The 16,832-nt window shown below is 67.5% G+C and overlaps 2 protein-coding genes across 4 annotated transcripts; both read right to left on the bottom strand.

The window, feature by feature from the left end:
• Positions 1-132: 132 nt before the first annotated feature.
• On the bottom strand, positions 133-1,294 carry INS (insulin). 2 transcript variants are annotated; one of them, NM_001185126.1, is made up of 3 exons: positions 1,247-1,294; positions 780-999; positions 133-303 (listed from the first exon to the last, which is right to left on the bottom strand). In NM_001185126.1, the coding sequence occupies exons 2-3, from the start codon at positions 964-966 to the stop codon at positions 173-175; spliced, it is 318 nt and encodes a 105-aa protein (NP_001172055.1). In that variant the 5' UTR covers positions 967-999; positions 1,247-1,294; the 3' UTR covers positions 133-172. The 2 variants fall into 2 exon arrangements, with proteins under 2 accessions (NP_001172055.1, NP_776351.2); NM_173926.2 differs by having other exon boundaries at positions 780-983.
• Positions 1,295-3,270: 1,976 nt separating this feature from the next.
• On the bottom strand, positions 3,271-11,310 carry TH (tyrosine hydroxylase). Of its 2 annotated transcripts, XM_015461329.3 has the most exons (14): positions 11,074-11,310; positions 10,031-10,090; positions 8,497-8,700; positions 7,545-7,719; positions 7,200-7,288; positions 6,923-6,990; positions 6,602-6,652; positions 6,141-6,286; positions 5,868-6,003; positions 5,675-5,744; positions 5,235-5,291; positions 4,942-5,037; positions 4,550-4,683; positions 3,271-3,643 (listed from the first exon to the last, which is right to left on the bottom strand). In XM_015461329.3, exons 2-14 carry the CDS (start codon positions 10,031-10,033, stop codon positions 3,484-3,486), a joined length of 1,389 nt encoding a protein of 462 aa, XP_015316815.1. In that variant the 5' UTR covers positions 10,034-10,090; positions 11,074-11,310; the 3' UTR covers positions 3,271-3,483.
• Positions 11,311-16,832: the final 5,522 nt, after the last annotated feature.

Below are 16,832 nucleotides of genomic sequence, written 5' to 3'. Positions count from 1 at the left end.
CACCCAGCACGTGTGGAGACAGCTCAGAAAAGCTGACGCAGTGAGAACAGAAAGGGGTCTCAGGCCGGGGCCCCGCCCTCCTCGCCCCCTCCCCACGGGCGCCCGGGACCTCAGGCCACACAGACGACGACAGCAGGGCTCGTCAAGGGGTTTATTGGTGTCGGGGGCAGGCCTAGTTACAGTAGTTCTCCAGCTGGTAGAGCGAGCAGACGCTGGCACAGCACTGCTCCACGATGCCACGCTTCTGCGGGGGCCCCTCCAGGCCGCCCGCGCCCGGGCCTCCGGCCAGCTCCAGCGCCCCCACTGCGGGGAGACGGTCAGGCAGCGGACGCCCCCCTGCCCGCCCTGCCCGGCCTTGGAGTGGGACCCTGCCCAGGCGCCCTTTCCCCCTCGTCCCGCCAGCTCCCGCCAGCCCACCCGGGACGGGGCCCTCTCTCTGGGTGACGGGGCATCTCCCATGGGCATCCCCCCATCACCACCAAGGGCTGCCCACCAAGACCCTCGGCCCCTGGATTGGCCTCACATCGTCAGATACCCCCCAGAGCTGCCCTCATGGGAGGAGGTGAGGGGGCCCAGGTGAGAAGGCAGGGTGGAGGGGGTGAGGCCCCCCTGGGGGTCGTCCTGGCTTAGCCCCCAGGGAGCTGGTCACTTCCAGGATGTGAACAACAGGACATGGTTTTCCTTTTTAAAAATCTCTCCTGATTTTCTGCCAGGCGCCAGCGGGAGGCCAGGGTGGGAGCCAGGGGGACCGGGGGGGAGCGGGGGCAGCGGGGGCTCACCCTGGGGGCCCTCCACCTCCCGGCGGGCCTTGGGCGTGTAGAAGAAGCCGCGCTCTCCGCACACCAGGTACAGCGCCTCCACCAGGTGGGAGCCACACAGATGCTGGTTGACGAAGGCGCGGGCCGGGGCGGGGGCCCAGAGCGCCAGCAGGGCCAGCAGGGGCGCCAGGCGTGTCCACAGGGCCATGGCGGGGCTGCGAGGACCTGGCGACAGCGGGGGCTGAGCCAGGGGAGGGGTGCCCAGGACCCTCAGTCAGGGCCGTCCCCCAGCCCAGCCCCTCAGCCAGGGCCCCCAGCCCAGCACCTTCAACCAGGGCCCCCAACCCAGGACCCTCAGCCAGGGCCCCCGCCCCGGGTGCTCCGAGAGAGCGCACATCCCCCTGCCGCTCAGTGGACCTGGGCCCCGACACCCTGAGCCCCAGCGGGGCAGCCCCGGACCCAGGCGGATGCAGAGCCCACGGACGGACCTGCTTGCTGGCAGCCTCGAATGCAGCCGGTCCTGAGGGCGGGGGGCTGCTGCGGCCTGCCGGCTTTATAGCCCCTGAGCCCACCACCTGGCCCGTCATCAGGGCCTCCAGGAGCGCGGCAGATGGCCCGGGGGCTGAGGCTGCAGTTTCCGGATCATTTCCCTGCTGCCGGGGCTGCGGGAACCTCTCCTTGGCCGTCAGCACCTCTTGGGGCCGTGGGGTCATTAGAGTCTTAATGAGGGACCCGATCCACGCCAAGCTGTTCCCTCGCACCGCTGGGGGTGAAGTCCTCCGCCTGGCCCTGCCTGGGCCCATCGTCCACGTTAGTCCAGGCAGTGGTGCGAAAGGGGGACCCCTGCTGTGTCCCTGGGCTGCCCCCGAGCCCCGGTGATGGTCCAGGCCGTGGGGTGGGCAGCAGGCGTGTGTCTCCTTGGCCACTGTCCCAGCCCCGTGCACCCACCCCAGCCACAGTGTCCCCGGCTTCCCAGGGGACACTGAGGGACTGAACCCAGGGACCCATGGCCGTGAGGCCCCTCAGGCTGGCCCCGATTCGGCCGCAGGGGCCCCCACCCGCCCGCCCAGCTGCCTTCTAGGCCCCGCCCCTCTCCCTGGAGCCCCTGCCCATCTCTTCCCAGCTGGACCCTTTCTTTTTGATACGTATAACTTTATTTACTTATTTAATGTTTGGCCACGCTGGGTCTTCGCGTCTCTAGTTGTAAAGGGGGGCCTGCTCCCCAGGGCACTGACTCAGTAGCTGTGGTGCACGGGCTTAGCTGCTCCGAGGAGTACAGGATCTTCCCAGACTGGGGACTGAACTTGTGTCTCCTGCACTGGCAGGCCGAGTCTTTACCACTGAGCCACCAGGGACGCCCCAAGGGCTGAGCCCGTCTGACGAGCCCCACAGCCCCATCACGTCCCTTGGCTGTCATTTGGGCTACACCCCTGTGGTGCCCCCACCCCCCCGACGGCCCCAGGGCTCCCCGACTCCAAGGAAGGGGCTGGGCCCTGCCTTCCCAGGACATCACGGTGTCTGGAAGCCCCCCTGCAGCCAGGCGAGATTCCGTGGCCTCTTCGAAAGGGGTGTGCCAGGCAGAGGCTGGATGCGGGAAGACCCAGGGGGAGGGCAAAGCCCAGGGCCCAGTGGGGCAGGAGGGAGGGGAGCCAGCCATCAGCCCTTCCCCCGGGGTCTCAGTGGGGCACGTCACCCCAGGAGTGACCCCACTGGGAGCCGCACAGGCTGTGGGACAGGATTTCAGAAGGGCTGGTCACAAACCAGGTACTTGAGACGCGGCTGGAAGGACAGACTCCGGGGAGGATGAAAGGGGCGGGCGTTGCCTGGAAGGTAACGTGGGAATTCCTGGGATTAACATCCCCAGAGCCTTGAGCCAGGGAACTGGCAGTGGGTGGGGGCGATGGCGGGGTGACCGGAGGGAGTAAGAGGGCCTGGAAGACAGGCTGGTGTCTGCCTTGTGCAGGAAAAGTAAGGAGCCACCCGCCTCCTGGGAAGCCCCAGGCTGCTGGCTCCGAAGGCCAGTCCTGGAGGAAAATTTGGAGGTTCTAGCTGGAGGCTGTGTCCGGGCCCGGCAAGTGAACAGAGCTCAGAATCCAGCACCCGCCTGCCTTTTGCTGGGTGACTGAGGCACGGAGAGGTCGCCCAGAGCCAGCCCAGCAGAGCTCCCTGCTGGCACGTCCTTTGTGGGGGCCATTCCCAGGTCCCGCTTTGGGGGGGTGGCGTACGAGGACTGGAGGGCCCAGCCTGCAGCTCTGCCTTGGAGACCAGAGCTGTGAGCCCTGCCCCGGGAACCCAGACCAGCCCCCCACCTCCAGGCCATCACCCCATGGAGACAGGACAGCTCAGCCCAACTCCCGCAGCCCTCTGCGGGTCCTCTGGGTGAGCAGGTGACCCTGGGCTGCCTGGAGGAGGCGGGCAGCGGGGGAGCTTCTGAGCGGGGCTGGGGCAGTGTGTGGGGGGCCCGGGGCTGTGTGCTGAGCCCGTGGCACGGACACAGACCCCAGGCAGGCACTCAAGGATGAGTCTCTCTTTTATTGAGGTTGCAAGCGGGCAGCGCAGCACAGGGGGAGCAGGCAGGACAAGGACGCCAACACGCAGCTGGCAAGCGCTGGGCAGGTGCCCTCTGGCAGGGGGTTCTCTGCGGGCTCTTGGGGCGCCCAGGCAGGCGGGGGCAGGCCGGGAGCCCCAGGCCGGCCCACTGGGGCCTGCGGGTGGTGCCCTGCGTCTAGCTGATGGCGTTCAGAGCATGGGCCAGGGCCTGCATCTCGTCCTGGACGCCGTCCAGGGCGCGCCGGATGGCGTGGGGACTGTCCAGCACGTCGATGGCCAGTGTGTACGGGTCAAACTTCACAGAGAAGGGGCGCTGGATGCGGGAGGCGTAGCTCCTGTGGGGCGGGGGGGGCAGCCGGCAGGGACCCTCAGTCACCAGTGGGGCGGGGCCGGAGGGCGGGGGCCCATCTCCTCCATCACAGCAGGTTCAGAGACCCCAGGACTTTTCTGAGCCACTTGGGCCCCCCAAAGCTTGTTCTGTCCAGCCACCCAGACAGGTCTGGGGATCAAGACCTCCTGCGAGGGCTGGGGGCTATTTATGGTGGGGAGGACAGGCCTTTTCCAAGCGAACCTCTACCAGGCACTCCATCCCACCCTGCTCCTTCCCAAAAGAGGCACAGCCAGGCCTCCTCCTCCAGGAAGGCTTCCAGACATGCGCTCTGGAGAGTCTATTACATCTCTGTCCATAAGCTTGTGTGTGAGAGCCACACCCCCTTTACTCCAGGCTCAACAGATCCTCGTGACAACGGGAGTCTGGCTGGAAAGAGGCCCCTCCCGAGGGTGACCGGGTGGGGTGTGTCGGGCTCTGTCCCCCTCCCCTGGGGAATGCTGGTCACTGCGCCCCCAGCCCAGGAAACTCCCTGCCTACCAGGTGGGAGCCCACCTGGCCCTCAGCCATCCCGGTAGCCCTTCCCCTCTGTGCCCCCCACCACAGCCCCAGATGCTCAGGGGTCAGGAGGCCAGGAAGGACCCATCTTACAAAGTCAGACACATCTGTCTTACGGAGTCAAACTTCACCTTCTGAAACTCTGGCCTTGGCCTGGCCACCAACCCTGCAGGTCTCCCCTCCCCAGACTTGTAGGGGGTCTCGCTGCGGGAGGGGTGCTGTAACTGAGATGAGCCCAGTTTTCTCCCCTGTGAAATGGGTCCGCAGGCCCGGCCTGCTGACCAGCTTGCCCAGTTCGGAGGTGCAGTGTTGTGGTGGGGTGGGGTGGTGTCTCTGCCCGGGAGCCCCGGCCCACCTGAGCTTGTCCTTGGCATCGCTGAAGCTCTCAGACACGAAGTAGACGGGCTGGTAGGTCTGGTCCTGATAGGGCTGCACGGCCGCTGCATCAGGGTCGAAGGCCCGGATCTCGGGCTCCTCGGAAAGGGAGTGCTGGTGGGAGACGGTGGGGCCGGGCTCTCAGGACCCGAGGCGACTGGAGCCCCAGGGCCGGACTCACACCCGCCCGCCCCTCGGGGGTCCTCCCGAGGCCTGGGGACGGTGCGCATGGGAAGGGGTAGGGGCTGCTTCTTCTGTCCCCCAGTAGGCCAGCCCCCTGCTCAGCCTCCCGGGTGGCCTGAGTCCAGGAGGATGGCCAAGATGGCCCTGCCTGCCAGGACCTGGCCCAGCCCTCCCTAGGGGGGTTCTCACCAGGAGCTCCCCGTAGGAGGACAGCAGCCCCGCGCCGTAGGCCTTCACCTCTCCATTCTGTTTGCATAGCCCGAACTCCACGGTGAACCAGTACAGCTGATGGGGTTGGCGGGAGACGCTGCGGTCAGCACAGCGTCTCACCAAGGCCCCGGCACCACGCCCCCCGCTTCCCGGGCAGAGCTGAGCCAAGCTCCAGGGTGGTGGTGGTGGGGTCACGGCGCGAGAAGCGGAGACCTCAGCCTGCACAAGAGGGCCCAGCCTGAGCCCAGGGCCCTGCAGGGGACCCAACCCACCGTGGACAGCTTCTCAATTTCCTCATCCGACACTCCCAAGGATGCGAGCCCGATGTCCTGTGGAGGGGGAGCAGTGAGGGTGCTGGAGGTGTCTGTGCTCCCCCCGCCCCCGGGTCTCCTGGAAGCTGCTAAGGTGAGAGAGCCTCCTGGGATCCGCTGGGGGCCCGGGGGACCACTCCCCGACGTTCCTGGGAGATCCAGCAGGTGGCAGCACAAGGCCCGGCCTGGGCCCCGGGACCACGGCCTCCCGGGGCCGGTTCTTCCCGGACACTGTGCTGAGGTGGTCTCCCCGCGCCACCAGCCCTCTATTCCAGGACAACGCACGCCCCCTGAAGTCTCACGGCCCAGGTGGGCACTGTGTAGCCCCGGGAGGGTTGGCGAAGGGTGCCCATTGGTGGCCAGCCCCGTGGGTGACCGGGTTCCCAGGCCCCAGGACACACCTGGGAAAACTGCGCGAAGGTCCGGTCGGCGAGCATGGGCACGTGCCCCAGCAGCTCGTGGCAGCAGTCCCTGTGTTGGGGGCGGAGAGTGGGTGGGGCTGGGGCCCCCAGGGCGGGCAGCCTGTCCCCCCCAGCCCCAGACTCCTCCTCCCGTCCTCCTTCGCAGGCCGGGGGGCGAGGGCTGGTCACTCACGGCTCCGGGGAGTGCATGGGCGAGGAGGCGTGGCGGATGTACTGGGTGCACTGGAACACGCGGAAGGCCAGGCTGGCCAGGAAGTCCCGCGCGGACAGCAGGCCGGCCACGGGCCGCAGCTGGAAGCCGGTCCTCTCTGCTGGGGCGGGGGCGGGGGCGGGCGGTCAGGGCGCGGGGCTGGTGCGGGGGGCGGGGGGGGCGGATGGGGTGGGGCGGAGGGCGTGGCCGGGCGCGGGCTGCTCGCCCCCGGGGGCCCCCACGCGGGCACCGCACCCTTCAGGAAGCGTGAGACGTCCTCCAGCTGCGGGATTCGGTCCTCGCGGTACCCGCAGAAGCGCTCCAGCAGCTCGAAGGCCTCCAGGTGCTCGCGGCAGGCGTGGGTGGGGTACAGGCCCCGCAGCGTGGAGTAGACCTCCTTCCTGCGGGCCAGGGGCTCAGGCCGGCGCCTGCTCCCGACCCTCCCTGTGTCCAGCAGCGCCCCCACCCCGTGGGCTCTGCTTTGCGCCCTGCAGGCCCCGGCAGCCTCACGCTGCAGGCCTCTCACTGGCCCACGAAGCCGGCCACTTGGTGCGGGTTTGGGGGGTTTGGGGGGAGCTGTGGGGGGTCCCGGGAAGTCCCTCCTCTACTCAGACTTAGTCTGTCCTCCTGGAGGCCACTGCCTCCGACGGGGATTCTGTGGGTCTTCCCCTGAACCCTTGTCCCCACCCTGCCCCGCCTCTGCCACGGGGTCTCACCAGGTGGCTGTCTCCTCGGCTGTGTACTCCACGTGGGGAATGGGGTCGCCTCTGGGGAGGGGTCTGCGGTCAGTCCAGGCCCCTTCGGGGAGGACGTGTGGGGAGTGGACAGGAGGGGCCCAGGCTGAGCGCCCCGCCGGCCATGTGGCTGAGGTGCGCTGCTTAATCTCTCTGGGCCGAGGTTCCCCTGCTGCGACCACGGTGACAGCAGAGGTGACGGTGTTCATGCCAAGGACATCCCGCCCCTTCCCAAGGGGGTCTAGTGTGAGGCCCGAGGATGGGGTGTGGGTCCCAGAGGTCGCACCCAAGGAGGGTCCTTACTGCTTGTACTGGAAGGCGATCTCGGCGATCAGCTTCCTGCGCTGGCGGTACGCCTGGTCGGAGAAGCCCTGGCGGCAGAGTGGACGCAGTCGGGGGCCGCCCGCCCCGCCCCGCCCGCCCCGCCCCGCCCAGACGCAGCTGGTGACCCCAGCAGGCACGGCTGGGGGGGGGTGGGGGGCTGCACCCAGCCACGCCTCGCGGGGGCGGGGCAGCCCACAGACACGCCCTCCTCAGCCAGGCCACGCCCACTGCCCATCACCCAGGGAGGCTGGCTCACGGGATGATCCAAGTCCAGGTCAGGGTCAAACTTGGTGACGAGGTGGTGACACTTGTCCAGCTCGGACACTTTCCTTGGGAACCAGAGGACTTCGGGGGTTGCAGGGGGAGGTGGTGGGAGGTGGAAAGACAGGAGTGAGTGCTGGGCACACAGGGAGGGGGCCGCTGGCGGCAGCCTCCCACTCCATCTATGGGGGTGGGGACTGGAGGTGACCCAGGCCCAGACAGCTGAGCAGGAGGCCGCCGACCCGGGCCAGCAGGGAGGGACCCCCAGCCGTGCCCCGGTCCCTGCGGTTTCCCATCTCCGGGGCGCGCGGCCCCACTGTGGGGCCGAGGGCCGCCTCACCTTTGCTCTCCCCGGCGGCACGCACATCTTCTGCCACGCGGCGCAGGGCGCTCAGCAGGGCGGGCACCACTGGGCCGGGCACCTCACAGCGCACGAAGCACTCCAGGGGCGGGCTCCCCGCCCGCAGTGGCTGGGCCGGTCGGGTCTCCAGGTGGTGGAGGTGGGCTTCGAATGTCTTGGGGGCGAGGGGGTGAGAGAGGGACAGACAGAGACAGATGGACAGATGGAGACGGAGGAGGGGGCGCGTGTTGCAGCCCTGCCCCGCCCGGGACCCCGGCGGCCAGGAACACACAGACTACCTCCCAGACTCAGGCGACGACTGCTGCCCGGGCAGATCTCGCCTGGAAAACTGGGCTAATGCACTTGTCTCAGGGTCCCCCAGACTCAGCATTCTGGACGGGGCCTCTGTCTGCCGCCAGTCACCCCCAGGCGGCCTGACATCCCTCCCTGCTGGCCTCGTGCAGGCCCTGTCCAGACCCCCGCAGCTGAGGGTGGGCGCTGACCCTGCCGCGGCCTGGTCAGGGGGCTCTGGTGCCCGCCAAGCAGGGTTGGGGGGAGGGATGGTAGGAAGGGTCCCCTCCCCCACAGGTGGGTGGCGCCAGCAACCAGGGAGCCTCGGTCTCCAAGGCCCTTGGGCCACACGGCCACACGGGAGCTTGAGCAGGCTCTGCGGTCCTGTCTTCGGGAGCCTGTGGGGGGGAGCCAGTCCCTGGCCCCCCGTCCAGCCTGCTGTGACTAGAGCAGCTCACGCCATCGGCTGTACCTCAGCCCCGCCCCGCCGGGGACAGGCCTCCCACGGGCGTCGTGACCGGCCCTTCCTTCAGGACCCACGCCGCCCCCCACCTGGAGTGAGGTGGTGGGCGCGGGGTGGGTGGGGGGCTGGGCTCAGAGACCCCCCAGGCCGGGAGGGGCCCCTCTCCTCGAGGTCCCCACGGCCCCCGGCACCCCTCACCTCAAACACCTTGATAGCCCGGGTCAGCGCAGGGGGCTTGGTGGGCCGCAGGGCGAACAGCAGGGTCAGCACCGCCTTCCCGTCCCTCTCCACCAGGCTGCCTGCCTCCGCGGACTCCGAGGATGAGGCCGCGGCCTCCGCCTTCTCCCGCTCCTTGCGTGCGTCCTGGATGAGGCTCTGCCGCCTCCCGACGAAGCGTGGGGACTGCGGGGAGAGGAGCGCCAGCTGCCCCCGCCCTCGGCCTGCCCACAGCGCCGGGCCGGCTCCAGCACCTCCCCACCTGGGGCTGGGGGCGAGGGCGGCCTCTGCGCCCACCTGACCGGGTCAGGGGACGGGAGGCGGTGGGTCGGGAGCCGTCTGGGGCTGCCCCGGGGCCAGAGGACACAGCGTCCAGGGGTCTGGGATGACCCCTCCTCGTGGCCCCACCTCTAGTCCGGCCTGACAGCACCTTACCCGCCATCCGTCCCTGAGACCACGAGCCCCCGGGGTCGGTGTGTCTGCCTTCATCACTCCCTGAATGCAGAAGCCCCTCTGGGCTCACCACTTGGGGCTGAACTTCCAAGTAGGCCCTGGAGCCCTCGGGTCTCAGAACATGGCCGGGCCTGGGGGAGCCCTCCCCCCAGCCAACCTCGGGCAGGGTGTGGACAGAGTCAGGGGCCTCCATGGTGGGGGGCACCTCGCTGGGACCCCGAGAAGAGGGAACAACCCTCTACCCCATAGCAGGTCCCCTGAGACAGTGCCTGCAAATTAAATTTCCAGAACCCCACCCACGTTTTCATTAAAGCTCTGTAAACGAGCAGATCATCCCAGCCCATCCCTGAGAGTGAACTGGAGACCCTTCCTCCAGCCCGGGAAGCCCCCAGTCATGCAGTCTCAGAGAGGAGGCTGGCCCAGTGGGTCTTCCCAGCACAGGCTCCCTTGAATTCGGGGCTCCCAGGGGGTGGGCCGTGCCTTGGGGGCCATTCCTGGTGGTCAGGGAGGCTCAGGGTTGCTGGAGACAGGAGGGGATTTCAAGACTGGACATCCCACGTGGGGCACAGAACGTGTGGCAGGCGGACGAGTGAGTGACGGGTGGGCAGGCAGACAGGCAGGCCATGGGTGGGGATGGCCCCTGAGCGCAGGCGGACGGGCAGGCCATGGTGGGGATGGCCCCTGAGCGCAGGCAGACTCCAGGCCATGGTGGGGATGGCCCCTGAGCGCAGGCGGACGCCAGGCCATGGTGGGATGGCCCCTGAGCACAGCCTCCCTTCAGCTCAGCAGCACGGGGGCTGCGTCCTGTTAGCCCACCGCCCCCACCCATGAGCCTCTGCTGGGCCTGGGACCCTGTCACACACACACTGGGTCCGGCAGGACCCCCACAGAGATTCAGCCGCCCGGGTTCAGCACAGGACGCGCTCGTGGCCAGGACTGGATGCCAGGCCTTGGCCCGGGGTGTCCGTGTGGACCCTGAGCCTGGGGCCACCCGCCAGACTTTGGGAGTCACCCCTGGGCTTTGGGTTCATCCCGGCCCGTGGGCACCAGCCTGCCCTCTTACCATGATGGCCTCAGCCTGCTTGGCGTCCAGCTCGGAGACGGCCCTGCGGAAGCCCTTGGCCTGCGGCGAGGCGGCGTTGGGGGTAGGCATGGTGCCGGCGAGGTCCGGGCTCCGTCTCCACAGCCCTCTGCCCGGCTGCCTTTATAGGCTGGGCTGACGTCAAAGCCCCCCGGGTCCCCCACCTGCACCTCCTTCACGTCTCCCTCCTGCTGCTGCCGCCTGAGGGAGGCGGGGTGGGCGTGGAGCGCGGAGCCGCCGAGAAAGGGCTCTATCCCATTAAATCTAATTGCATCCACTCTCACAGGCCCCCGGGCGGGTGGCCTGCCCGCCTCTGAATCATCTGGGCTCCAGCAGGCGTGTTCTGCAGGGCGGGGTGCAGCCGGGCCCCTCAGCCCACCCCAAGCGGGTGACAGGCGGCTTCACGGGGAGGTGGTGTTCCGGACACCCCAGGGTGTCCGGCACACAGAACCCTGACCTTTGGTGGCCATCAGTCCAGATACGCAGGCTCAAACCACGGCTGTCTGGAGGCAGTTTGCTTTTCCGGAAGATCCTTCACCCCACCACATTTCCCCGCGGGGTCCTGAGGTCTGTTTCTGCTAAGTGCCCTCGGCAGGAGCATTATCTGCCCCCACGCCAGCCCGCTGTGCCCCGACCCCCAGGCACACCCAGCAGGGCCCGGCATGTTCCAGCAGGGCCTGTCCTCCAGTGTGGAGGAGGGTGAGGGAGGCAGGGCCATGCAGTCTCTAATAACTGCCCCACTTGCCCCTTCACGGCCATCTCCCAGCCCCCCAGCCCACCTTTGGCCCCCCAGTGTCTCCCTAAGGCCCTCTAACTGCTTCTTCTGGGGGAGTCCCCACTTCCGGGACACCCCAGCCATGAGCAGCAGGCTCTGGCCCCTCTGGCCCTTCTCAGGGGAGTCCCTGCACCATGGGGCTCCCAGGACAGCTGCTGTCCAGCGTCTCCTGAGCTCCAGGCATGAGGCCCCTCTGGTGGGACCACCCCCACCCCCCGCCCCAGAGGCCAGGGCACCAGCTGGGACGCACCTCAGCGCCAGGCAGGCGCAAGAGCTGTGGTGTCTACGCTGCAGCCTGGCCCGTCCCCAGGCGTGTTCAGACTCAGCTTTGGGCGGGCTGGAGGGCCCCCTGGCTGTGAGCACTCCCCAACCACGGGCAGCTCTGGGGCCCCTCGGGAAGGCTTCTTCTCTCTGAAAAGGGAACTTCTGGAGGGGGCGTCTCCCCGTGCCCCTGGGCTCTGTGGGTTCCGCAGGGCTGGCCTGTGCCAGGGCCTCCAGGAAGCGGCAGTGGGGAGCAAGGGAGGGCCACCTGGGGGAAGCGGGGCGTGCCCGACAGGGCAGCCTCTGGAGGCAGACTTTCTCAAGTCTGGCTGCCCAGGGTGACGTTCTGGACACAGGAGCCGGCTGCCCTGGACTCCCCTTCTCCACTCCCGCAGGCCCACCCCTGGCTGGTGACCAAGTGGTCTCCATCCACCTCCCTGGCACCCCTCGGGCCCCAGGGAAGCACCCACTCTTCATCACAGTGGCCAGCCACGCCCCTCGCCTCCTAGAGCTTCCCCAAAGTGGTCTGACCATGACACTTGCTCCACAATCTTCTGTGGCCCCCCTTGCCCTTTGGAAGTGCCCGAGTGACTCTCCTCACCTCCCCGCTGTTGGTCCCACTCCCTAAAATCCCCGTTTCCGGCTCCAGAAGAGTTTGGGCTCCGTGACGCCCCATTTGAAATGCTGTTCCTCACCCGTTTCTTCTCCTGGCGAACTCCTATGCATCCCACAAAGCCAGCTCAGCTACGATTCACTCTGCAGTGCCCACACTTTCTTGCCCCTGATGCGCACCCACTCCCCCTTCTCTGCTCTCATGGCTTATTCCTCCCCCTCCGCACACTCCCCAAAGGCAGGAGGCCTGCTTGCTTGGCCCACGACCGTGTCCCCGTCGCTCGCACAGGCCCCTGCCTGTCTCATCGCCCAGACCCTGCGTTCCTGGAGAACGTGCCACAGTAGGCTCAGCCCCCAGGCCCCCGTCTAGAGGAGGCTCCCCAGGGACGTGTGCTCCTAGTGGAGCTGAAAGGATCTGCCCGAGACCCCGGTGGGAAAGGTGGAGGCTGTGGGTGCCCTACTGCCCCAGGCCAGAGCCACCCTGCCTAGGTCCCCGGTGGTCTCTGGGGTGGCCTGGCCTCCACGCCCAGCATCAGGCTACAGCCCTGGACAGGCTCCCTGTTCCCCCAGAAGCCTGCCGATTCTCCTGTGTACCCCCTTGGTCTCTGGGGTGGCCCGGCCTCCACGCCCAGCATCAGGCTACAGCCCTGGACAGGCTCCCTGTTCCCCAGAAGCCCGCGGACTCTCCCGTGTACCCGCCTGGTACTCGTGTGCTCACCGGGGCCCCGGGCCGGGAGGTGACATGTCTGCCAAATGCTGCACAGGAGGAGCACAGCCTCGCCTCCGGGTGTGGACTTGACCTTTCGGCAAATGTCTCTGCTGATACAAATACTGTTTCTAATCCCTTTGCCGCCCTGAGCCAGCGCTTGCGTGGAAGATGTGTGGAGCCAGCTTTCCGGGCCCGCCTTGGGGCCAGGCGACCCCCAGTGGGACCCCTGGCAGCAGGCAGGTGGACACACTCCAGAAGCCAGGTCGGGCCCTCTGGCCCCCCAGTCCACACCTGATCACGTGTCCATTCACCCTTCCGTCCTGGGAAGCTGTTCCCGTTCACCTGCCCTCCCCCACCCCCAGGTCTGATGCTGGGGCCCCCAGAGCACAGAGGCGCCCCCTGTCCTTTAGCCGTGACCCCCACTGTGTGCGGTACCCTCCCCCGCCCCAGATGCTAAGGGGACCCAGGGTCCCTCAGGCCTGCCCCCGCCAACCTCCTCTCCCCATTTCTGCACCCTGCTCTCCTGCCTGCTCATGGGTCTCCTTGCGGCATCTGCCTTCAGATGGGCCTTCACAGGCCCATTCCGCAGACAGGAAGACTGAGGTGGGTGAGCAATTTCTCTGGGTCACTCAGTGAGTCTTGAGCCCAGGTTTCCCATCTCTTGAGATATGGCTTTTTTAAGGACTCAGTGGTGTCTGTCCCAGGGACTAAGGGGGCTCAGGCCCTAAGGGGAGAAATATAATGGACCCAAGCTGGGCAGGCAGACACCCCAGAGGAGGGTGGGGCTGGACAGGGGTCCCCAGGAGAGGTCAGGCACGAGGGAGCCCTGTGGCCTGGACACGTCTGCGGGGCGAGAGAGGGCCGAGCACCGCAGGCCAGGCTTGGGAGTGAGTTGGGAAGAGAGACCAGGTGTGGAGGTGAGGGGCGCAGGGATGTGGTACAAGGCCAGGTCTCCACCCTTCTGACAGGGGTGAAGTAAAGGAACAAAGCCGGTAATTAAACAGCTAATCCCGCTAGGGGACGGTAAATAAAGAACAGGCTACGGGACACCCCTGTAAGTCAATAGTAACTTAAGAGAGCAGGTGGGCTTAACCGCAAAAGCAAGCAGGCAGGCTGAGCAACAGAACCACGCAGCCCAAGCATGAGGGATGCCCCCAGACAGGAACACAGTGGCATCAGAGACCCGCATCCCGCCAGTGGGCTCGGACGTCAGTGACCTCCAGAACACGCTTCTCCGCACACATAGGAAACAATAATTTATGGAAAGGTGACATTTCAAAGGAAAGACCCTCAATGCACTGAGACTTGGAACGATATTTTCCCGGAGCTACGACAGTCCCGGCGTGGCCACGGAGGGTCAAGCAGAGCAGCTGCCGACCTGGAGGAGCAGCTGAAGACGGAGGCGTGACGTCCACTCCCAACTGAGGAGGGTGGTCTTCTCCCCCGCCCCACTTTCCCTGGGTTAGAAAACCATCGCCCGCTAACTTCTTGGGTGCGGCACCTCTCGCCTGCCCAGTTGTGAGCCTCACCAGCGTCCTTTCCGGATAAGACCCTCCTCATCTCTCCCTTTGCCACTCGCTGCAGGGAGACCTAAAGCACGGTGGCACCAGAGCTCTCCAGAGCCCCCCGAAGCAGCACCGAGGGTCTCCCTCCCACCCCTCTGGGCCCCGGCCCTCACCGCTACAACACCGCCACCCTCCCCGGGCACCCCACCCCCGCAGTCACGCTGGGCGATCACAGCTGTCTTGCCGGGCAATTAGGAGGCGCTGAGCTGGAGTGTTTTCTCAACAAGCGAGGCCCGGAGGAGGTAATAGCCTGTAATAATAGTGTGCCCGCTCCTGGCATCGGGCGGGCACTGGCGGGGGCAGGGCCAGGGCAAGCGGCACCTAGCCCCGCTTCCTGCCCGCTGGCCAGCGCATGGCCTCGGGCCAGCCCCCAGGCCCAGGCGTCAGCGCCGTGGGGCCCCAGCCCCTCCTCTCCTCCCTAAATCCTCTCCAGAGGACCGCAGCTCTGGGGGTCCCCATCCCGGGACTCTGCAGGGCCCCCCATAGAAAAGCACAGGAGCCTTCCGGAGAGCCGCCAGGGAGAGTGTCCCCAGTCATCCGGGGGCTAAAGGTCACTTCCAAAGTGTCACCGGGATGGTCTTTGGGCCCCACGTCGTGTGCGACCTGGGAAAGGCACACAGCTGTGTGACGCACTTGGACATGGCAACACACCTCCGGACTCGAGGGCCCTCGGGGTGTCACGCTGCCTGGGCCGGTGGTCTGAGGCTGCAGGAACAGAGGCCTGCATCCCACCCTCCCCCCTGGGGTCAGGGGCAGACCCCACCTGAGCCGCCTGCCCGCCTTCAGCCTCTTCCTGCCGGACCCCTCCCGGGGACAGGCCCGGAAAAGCCGCCCACCGCCACCCAGACTGAGAGAAGGTCCATGATGTCCCGGCACCTGGGCCTGTCAGCGCTGAAATGTCAGAGCAATTAGCTCTGATGAGCGTCGCAGGGAGCGAGGGGATGGCAGAGCCGGGCCTGGGGCTAGCCGCCCCGCCGGTCGATGCGAGGCGCCCAGGGATAATTGTGCGTTTGGAAGTCGGGAGAGAGCCGGCAGAGCGGGCCACGTGTCCCCGCCGCTCGGGAGCGCCACCCCCACTGCACCTGGGCTCCCCAGCCCCCATCCCCAGCCAGGGCCTCAGGTCCAGTGGCTGCCCCCAGACTCCCAGGCACACCCCCCTCTTGCCCCCTTTCTGAGCTCCCTTCCCATCAGCTCTGTCTTCTCGTGGCTGGGACTGGCCTTGGCAAGAGGCCCTTGGTTCAGTGCTGGAGACATCTTTAGGGGGTGGGCGGGGGTCCTGGCTCACCCCCTTGTGCTCCAGACCCCATCTTCCCACCCACATGGGTGGTGGTGTTCTCACGTCTCCCGAGGAGCCCTCCGCACCCCCCCAGGGTCCCCATCCCAGGACCCTCCCAGCAGAGATCGGTCCAGCGCTGGGCATGGGCACCGCGGGGCGGAGGTGGAGGCGGGGAGGGACCAGGAGCCGAAACGCTGCTGCCGGTGTGTGTCCCGCAGTTGGGAGCTGCACTCGCAGCTCTCCTGGTCTGTGTGTCCACGCGTGTGCGCATGTGAGCTTGTGCAAGTGCCTGCAGGTGAGCATGTGTGCACACGGCGTGCAGCAGGGCCTTAGCAAGCCTGGCCAGCCGCGGTCAGCGGCACACAGGGCGGCCCCTGGCTCCACGGCCCTCCGACCCTCACCGCAGATCACAGCCACGGCCCCGGGTCCTGCCGGGTGCTGTTGGCTCCCGGGGGTCCCTTCTCAGATGCCCCCCACCTTGTCCCCGTGCCAGTGACTCAGCCGGGGGCCCTCCCCCACGGCTCCCTCCCCTGGTCCTCTCAGCCCTCTGACAAATTAGCCGGAGAAAAGCAGTAAGAGCCGCATTCAGCTGGCATTAGTCAGCCCAGGCAGCTGTGCTTTGACAGCAATCAGGTCCAACAGCAAGACCAGAGCCCCTCCCGCCCTGGGGCTGGGCCTGGGTCCAGTCACCTGGCCCCGCGGCTGCTCGGGCACCCAGAGCCCCCGATGGCGAGGGGCTGCCCCATCCCGCGTCTCCACCCCCCAGCCTCCCACACATCCTGTGGGGAGAGCCCGGCTCCCAGTACCACCTCATTCACCATGAGCCGGGGCTGTATCAGCAGAAGTATCGTGGCCAAGACGTGGGAGGAGACAGCCGTGCTGTGGCCAGTGTGGGCCAGGCCACAGCAGCTGACCCTGTCGGCAGGACGTCTGGGCAGCCGGTGTCCCAGGCTCTGCTCCACCCAGCTTTGCCAGGCGTCCAGCCTCTCTGAGCCCCCTCAGACCTGCCCGCAGGGAGCGCCCAGCAGGGCCAGCCCACCTGCCCCCCCAGGCCCATGGGAGGCCTCCCCGGTGCTCCTGCAGCTGGGCTGGGGTCCTGGGGCTGCCTGTATCTGAGCCCACCCCTCCCCTGCCAGCCTCACTGCCTCTCCTCCCAGGGGAGGGGATGGCGGGGCAGCCCCCTCCCCAGAGGTCCTGCTTCAGGAACGCTCGGGGGGCTGCTCTGAGGTCCCCCCTCATCCCCAACCTGGACATCTTCCGGGCTCAATGGCAGAGACATTGCCCGCCTCCTGCCCGAACAGGCGGCCTCGGGAAGCCCCCTGGTCCTTCGGGAGACACAGCCCAGCCACGGACTCCCATCTCCCTTCATGTGAGATCCCTCTGGCTCTGGGAGCCCAGAACTGGTTGCCAGCATGTGGCCCTCCAGGTGGGGAAACTGAGGCGGGGGGTGTGGCCTGCTGGCTCTCCAAACACACAGCACCTCCCCCCAGGAGGGTGGGGCCTTTGCGGGGAGCCCAGGACTCCCAAAGAAGCCACGCGCTGACACCTCAGTGAGACAGGCTGGGACAGGGCCCCTGCTGGCCCCT

The sequence above is a fragment of the Bos taurus genome, chromosome 29 (genome assembly GCF_002263795.3).
Source record: "Bos taurus isolate L1 Dominette 01449 registration number 42190680 breed Hereford chromosome 29, ARS-UCD2.0, whole genome shotgun sequence".
Classification (NCBI taxonomy): Eukaryota; Metazoa; Chordata; class Mammalia; order Artiodactyla; family Bovidae; genus Bos; species Bos taurus.
The sequence above is the reverse complement of the archived record's forward strand: the minus strand, read 5'-3'. Positions and strand labels throughout refer to the sequence as shown.

Coding starts and splice junctions, on each gene's coding strand:
- INS (NM_001185126.1), bottom strand. CDS start 966: ATGGCCCTGTGGACACGCCTGGCGCCCCTGCTGGCCCTGCTGGCGCTC. Junction 304..779: donor GGAGGTGGAGGGCCCCCAGG/GTGAGCCCCCGC, acceptor GTCTCCCCGCAG/TGGGGGCGCTGGAGCTGGCC.
- TH (XM_015461329.3), bottom strand. Junction 7,720..8,496: donor GGGCTATCAAGGTGTTTGAG/GTGAGGGGTGCC, acceptor CTCGCCCCCAAG/ACATTCGAAGCCCACCTCCA. Junction 5,745..5,867: donor CCCATGCACTCCCCGGAGCC/GTGAGTGACCAG, acceptor CCCCCAACACAG/GGACTGCTGCCACGAGCTGC.